The sequence below is a fragment of the Pundamilia nyererei genome, unplaced genomic scaffold (genome assembly GCF_000239375.1).
Source record: "Pundamilia nyererei isolate P.nyererei 1_Seehausen unplaced genomic scaffold, PunNye1.0 scaffold00028, whole genome shotgun sequence".
NCBI lineage: Eukaryota > Metazoa > Chordata > Actinopteri > Cichliformes > Cichlidae > Pundamilia > Pundamilia nyererei.
The window spans coordinates 3,201,106-3,208,506 of NW_005187429.1; the positions used below are offsets into that span (position 1 = coordinate 3,201,106).

Consider the following 7,401-nt stretch of genomic DNA (forward strand, 5'->3'; position numbering starts at 1 on the left):
ATCCTATTACCACTGTTTTTGCATGACTACCACCTAATGGACTGGAGCGGAGCAGTTTCAGCAAACCCAAGTCCTTGAATTTTCAGATGGGTTATTCTGAGGATCTAAGTCATTTCTCTGGACCTTTATTTAGACCCTTGTCCCCGCAGTAGAAACACAACAAGTCCCTGCAAAAGGTTTTAACCTACAGAGAAAGATAATCAGTTCTCCAAGAGTTCTCAATTCCATTAACAAAACAGCCAGCCCTGTGTGCTTAAGGGTTAATCTATAGTATACAGCAAACTTGCATATGTATAATCACTTACTGAATGCTGCTGATGTGAACAAATAGGCCAGTTTACCTTATTTCACACTTTAACACTGATTAATTCAGCAAAGTATTACTGCTGTACAGTATACACCTACACATCTACTCAATCTGCTCTTTTGTAGCACCCAACCCAGAGACAGTAACAAAAGAAAACGTTAGTGCAAAGATGAGCTATGCAGTATTGCATCTCGCATTAAGGAGGTGGACTTAAACCCACCATTAGAGTTTGTGGTTCCATCCCCATCCAGCTGCCGTTTTTGTGCAGTCCTAAACTCCTTTAGGGAGAGGTAAAGCACCTTTCGCATAACCCGCTCCTCCGACCACGGGATCCCATCACTGTCATCCTGTGAAGATATCAAGAGGGTGAAAATGGATTAGTATAAGCCCTCATCGCAGAGGAAAAGCCACAAGCAATGTGCATTTCCCCATTTTCTCTAACCATTAACTCTGTTTCTGTTCACATCATGTTTTGGAAAGAAAAAAAAAAACTTGGCAGACAAGAACATGAAAAGCACATAATAAAAGACAGTACTTGTAAGTTGGACAGCTGTTTATGGCGGGCCATTTCCTTTGTTTCTTTTTGCAGGGCAACAGAACTTCCAAAGTAGTGTGGCGTTAGGTCAAGGTCAGGAAATGCTCACAGGGCAGCCAGGCTTAGATTTGTCTCAAAACAAAAGAAAGCTAAAACTAATGTCTACAAAGTCTGTACATTTTCACATTTTTATGAAGAGATAACCACATAATTACTCAGCACATTCAGTGTAGCATAAAAACTCCAAAAATGACCAAGAATTAAGGAATTACTTAAGGGGGGGAAAAGTTGTTTTTTTAGCTAAACTATGAACAAGCTATTACAATTAGACAATGAAAACTGAAAACTAATTTTAAATTATTTTATGAATAGTTAAAGCAGAAATAAGGAATGCAATTTTTTAAACAGATGGTCAAAACAGAACAAAACGGCTAGTTTGATTAAAGTACTTGTAAAAGTTGAAATTTTTAGCTAACACTGTGGATAAACAAACGAATGTATTAGCAAGACACAGTGGATGTTTGTAATAATATTAGCTAAAATTATGAAACTTGTAAATTATTTAGCTAAAAATATGGCGTTAGCCAGCAATGTAACAATGACCTAACAGAGTGGAGAAACAGTTAAAGCTGTTAGCTTACAATACAAACTAAATATAGCTAAATCAAGAAGAACATCAGATAAATAATCCGAGTTTTGGGTGACGGCTGTGCTAATGTGTGAGGAGTTATGATAGATTTAGTAAAGAGAGGAGAAAAAACAAATAAAAAGATCCGAGTACAATGGGGACTCCCTTCCATATTGTTCTTATTGCATCCTTCCCCAACATCTCTCACTACATAGTGACATTAGCATGACACACTATTAGCATAACATAGCATTAGCTTACACACGGGGCAACACATTTGCATAACAATACATTAAGGGGTCGCATTTTCCCCACAACGCCGTGATCGGAGAGCATTAAAGCGATGAATAGGTAGGAAGCAAATGAAAAAGGCATCATGGGACTGCGAGTTTATGCGTTGCTAATCTCTCCCAGTGAGAACGAGACAAAAGTTGTTATTGTCAAAAGAGGTCACCAGGAGTCACACATGCGCACACACACACACACACACACACACACGCACGCACAACACATCCTTCTCCGAGACATGACCCATTCAACTCGGTCTGGGCAACAAACACAAGATGGTTGAATTTGCAGCACATGGAGGGAAAGTTATTGGAAACACTCATTGCTGGCACTGAGAGTTTTAACGGCTTATTGGAAAAAAAATATTCCAGCGCAAAGAGCATTCTTAAAAAGGTCTTTAGTGAGTGTCCAACAGCAATCACCATACTTCTTTCCTCCCTTGCTGCTTACACTCATTGCTCTGACAGCTGTGTTTGATGTCGAACAACGCTAATGACTAAAGGAAATGAGATTAGGACATGCGCAACAACAAAGAGGTATTAATAAATAATGGAAGCTGGAAATAGCTTTTCTCTACTCGAGTCATGGGGCGAGTGGTTTTCAGCTGTTAAGTATCAGAAAAGAAAACATTTGCTGCTTTTATGTAACCAAAAAAAACCCGTAATGTATGCTAATTATCTGAATTAAAAGCACATTTCTAGTCCTGTCGACCCATCTCAGCAAGCACATTTCCTTCTGTCTGAGTCAAATGTAAAAAGGCAGACTTGTGTGGGAGCACACTGTTTGTTCATCCAGTTGACTCAGACCACTGGAGCTGGCCCTGCTAAGTGGCTGGCGGACACTGCAGTGGCATCATTGTTGGCTGGGTGCATTATTTTAAAAATAAATATTTAAAATTCCACATCGAGAAAAAAAATAATTATAATAACACTCATATCAAACTGTTTTACTGCTGCAAGATAACAACGATAGTATTAAAACAAATTCTAAAAGATAAATAAATAAAAAGTCCCAAAAAGGAAAGAAAAAACAGAAGCAGAGGAGTAAAGATGACGAGCTGTGGGAACACAAACTGTACTTCTGTGTGCGTGGAAGATAGAGAGCGATGTAATCTTATCCTACTGGTATGGATTCTCCCACAGGCGAGTGAATAAGCCCGTTGTTTCCGACTCTTTGGGTCGGAAATGTTCTCTACACACAATCAAACATGCAACTGAGATATGATAGGAAGGAGCAGAAAATAGTGTGAAAGTGGTGGGTTGCCTTTACACAACTTTATTTAAAAAGGAAAAAGAAATAAGCCAGCACAGTACAAATTTTGGATTACAGGCCAGATGCCAACTTCAGCGATATGGTGTCTAATTTAAATCTTATTAAAAGGTCGCAGAGATATCTTGAGTGTTTTCTGTTGATACGACTGTAACACTGACAAAACTGAAGATTCTCTTTGTTGTTTCCGTCTCTTCGGTGGATAAAAATAAGCTCCTGCCTTTGTTTTGATTTCTGAGGTCTGCCCGGGGACCCTTCGGGGAAAGGCCTCGAGAGCTGGTGAGGGGAAAGGTGGGCAGATATTAAAACCTGAGTGTCTGCACATGATGGAGCTGGTGGGTGACAGCCATGTCTGCCTTTATACAAGACACACGCTCGCACACGCTCGCATGTGCACACACACATGCAAGCAGACCTCCCAGTGCACTGATGCTTCGCAGCCTCTGACAGAGGGTGATCGGGTATTTTTTGGGGGCGTAACGTGCAGTCACTCATTACACTGTCACACATGACCACACGCACACACACACACACACACTAGAGAGACAGATAGTGGGAAGTATTCAATTATGCCATTTTCTCCTGTAGTTAATGTCATCTAATCCATTCACTGTGTGTGCATGCGAGTGTGTCTGTGTGTGCATGTGTGCAAAAGCCTGCCAGGTAAGCACCAATTACCTAGACAGCTCACTAGCACTCTTTCCCTCCATGGTGTGGCAGAAGGCCAAATGTACACACACGCACACACACACACACACACACACACACACACACACACACACACACACTATATCTCAGGGTTACAAATGCTCTCATATACAGATTCTATGGCTCGACACACACACAAAAACACCAGACACAGCTGCATTGGGAGAAAAAAAAATGACCTTAAAGTTCATCTGTATTTCTTTTCCTCTGTTTCGCTGTGGTTTCCTCACAGTAGTTGGCAGATTGCCACAGATATTTCCTGCACTGTGTACACATGCGAGACTGGGGGAAAAAAAAAATGCAGGGAAGAAATGCTGACCGACTTTTTACCGAGGGGAGAAACGAAAAGAAAAAAAGTGACGGTTAAAGCTGTGCTCCGCTGCAACTGCTCTAACCTAAAACTTCCCAATACTTGCTCATAGCTGCACGAGATCAATTAAACACGTTTCCACAGCCATTTTCTGACCCAAGACAAAAATGGGCCTTCTGATCACAAGAACCTGCCTGCATGTGTGCGTGTTTGACAAAATGTTGGTCAGCATTACAGAAACCCTCCATAACCATATACATCGTGTTACCAGAGGACAAGCTTAGCATGAGACAAGACGAGAAACATCTACTCAAACAACCAAAACGAGCTGCACCTCACTTTCCCTGACAAACACAGCACACCGTGCGTGTGCACGTATGTGTGCGCCTGCGCTTGTGAGGCATTGCCAGAACTCTTCAGAGACCGCTTTTACACAGAGCTACCTGGCACTGACACACACATCTACCCTACAACTAGCTCCCACCAGGCTAGTGGAATTCCACTAATGAGCGCGGGGACCTTTTCGGTGCACACAGTGCGTATGTATAACCAAGTGATGCCTCAGGATAATTGTGCGCTTACTGTCACCGAGCAACCCCACCCCCAACTCTTTTGTAATACACAGGTAAGCCATCCTACAAAACACACACAGATACACATAAATGCAGGCGGATAGGTTTAAAGCATCCATAGGGATAATGCGCATGAAAAAGTGTGTCATATAAGATCATTACATCTCTTATGTCCTGTGATGTTGCTCTCAATTTAAGTATGAAGTACAGCTCTAAAAGGAAAGAAAAAACAGCTTAACCACTGGGCTTCTTAAAATACTTTTTCTGCTCCATTTCCTGACATTATCCTGGAGCTGGCTTAAACGGCTCAAAGTATAACTGGAGCCCATCTTAAAGGTGGGCAGCAGTAGCCAGGCAAAACTAGAGTTTTGCCAACAACCGAATAATCCCGGTCAACACAGGTGTATAAACAGAACTGCGCAAATGTTTAAAAGCAGTCTTGCACTGTGCCAGGCATAAGCCCTCAAGAGTCTGCGCAGGATTACATCCATCGCTGCATCAGCACCAGCTCATTAGCTGGATAAAAAGTGGCGCCGGTTCCACTTCATAAGTCCAGCCCCCGTTCAAATGCTCCTCTCTGCAAAGCAGGCAAATCCAATAACCCAGAATGGAGACTGAACACATGTTCTAAATGTGGTGTAAGACACCAGGGTAGGGGCAGAGAGTTGGAGAGGAGGATGGGGTTCTGAATCTTCTGGGCATCCACTCAAAAAGTTGAAAGAAAAAAAAAAAATTTTGACTTGAGCATTCAGTGGGAATAAACGGTGACAATACAGATCTCCTCAGAGACCATATTTAACTCCCATATTAAAATATCACACGCAAACAATGGATTCATTTCGCACAACAAAAGCATGTTGAACACCAGCCCAGTCTGATTTCATTACCAGTATAAAAATACCCCAGTGCCAAAAACTCAAAGCTGTACTTTGCCAGTGTTTTGTTAAGTACTTTTTTTTAGAAGTGTGTGTGAGAAATTACTTATTACAACATGAAGCAAAATACGCACACACAGAAGCTGCCTTTAACACAGAGACTCACTGTTTATCCCTGGTGCTGCTACAGAAGAGATGATTAAACCCAATACGTGCTTTCTCTTTTTATCATCATGATATACAACTCATGAATAACTAAAAACACAAGAGAGCTACATGTAAGCGACACCACAACTCGTTAGCATTTCAGTCTACCGCACGTATAAATCCGCACACTTGCGTGTGCATACATTTCTGTGCAAGTGTGGGTGTGCGTGCGTGCGTACAAGCTAGCGGTTCTATAAATAGCTCTGTGCTGCTGCCGACTGTGCGGATGTCACAGCAGAGGAATGTGGGCCATGCGCAAGCTGCGATCCACTCTACAAAACTGGCCCAAAAAATCTGTTATTCTAACACATTTCCTGTTGGAGCACGGACGGAGCAATAGCAGGACAGATAGATGGAGTAGAAATGCTATTTTAGCAGAGCCTGGGATTTTGTTTTCTAGTAGTCGGGGACGGTCCCTACACCACTACTACCCATCTCTTTTCCTTTCTGCACATGTTGAGCTTTCTTACCACTAACACATGGTCCCCAGATGACTGCAAGGACTCGACTGCTGAGGGTTCACAAGCAGTGCAGATGACGTTGATAACAATTATTTAATTCCCAAATACATGACTGGGGCCTCTCTCGCATTCATGACCAAGCGTTTCTGGATCTGAAACATTTAACCCATTAAAAAGACAAAAACCAGCGACAGAGTGGCAATGGGAGTACTGACGAGGCTGCAAAAGGTTCAAATTATGTCCGACTGAGCACTGCCGGGACTCCTTGTGAGTGACGGATACATATGCAGTATCTAAACAGTGCAGTGATTCACTTAAAAAGAAAATAAAGAAAAACTAGAAAACTTATTTTGCCTTTCTGAAGCTTATTTCCAACGTCGAGTGTAAACAGTGGCAGCTGTTCCCTAAAAATCCCACTTGTCCTCATCCTACATCAGCAAGATCAACTAAAACCAGGCCAGCTTCCTTAAGCATGAAGCATGAAGCATGTGTTTGCGTTGAAAATTTACATTCCGATCCTAACTACATCCTGGTCCCCACTTCCCTTACAGCTTCAAGTACACCGGATGCTGAGCTCAGCTTGGACCTCAGAGAATAGCCGAATGGAACAAGGTTTCGGGGGTTGCCTGGGACAAGGGGCCCTATATAATCGCCTCATTATACCACAAGCTCACTGCAATGGAATGTGTGTCTGTGTGCACACACACACACACACACACACACACACACACACACACACGCACGCACATCTGTACAGCCAAAGGGGCCTTCCCTCTTCCCTTTAAACTAGTCATGCTGGGATAGCCCTAGCACTTTCAGAGTATTTCCATCTGCAGAAGAAGAGAGAGGAAACAAATGCACAAAGACTACAAGATGCCTCCTGTGATAACGTGAAGACTTTAAAAATCGAGATCTTCCCGTGGGCAGAAATGCTGTTGAACGTCACTTTGTCGACATTCAGCAGATCAACGTTTCTCCACGAGAACAAAATGCCTTCCGTCTGGTCACGACGGCCGCTCGTGCTGAGCCGAGCTCGGTATGAGACGCGCGCCAACCTCCTGCGTCTCCCCGCTGTCAATCATATCAGCTGTCTGCATTTCCACATTCACGCACGCACGCACCGTCTGAATCTGAGCGCACGTAAGTGACAGACTGCCAGAGCTATTCAGCCCTGTCGAGCATTAAATGCTATCAGGCTGGTAAAAGTGGAGCACGGAGAGTGAGACAGAGAGAGAGAGAGA

The 7,401-nt window shown here is 42.9% G+C and overlaps 1 protein-coding gene across 3 annotated transcripts in view; it reads right to left on the reverse strand.

The window, feature by feature from the left end:
• The window catches only part of jarid2b (jumonji and AT-rich interaction domain containing 2b), a 104,655-nt gene that overhangs the window by 55,464 nt on the left and 41,790 nt on the right, over nt 1–7,401 (reverse strand). For 2 of the 3 annotated variants that reach the window (XM_005728473.1, XM_005728471.2), the window contains exon 2: nt 528–654. In XM_005728473.1, the coding sequence (XP_005728530.1) occupies nt 528–654 (127 nt within the window). Of the gene's footprint in view, nt 1–527; nt 655–842; nt 1,012–7,401 lie in introns of those variants that run through there. The other variant, XM_005728472.2, reaches the window with a different exon arrangement.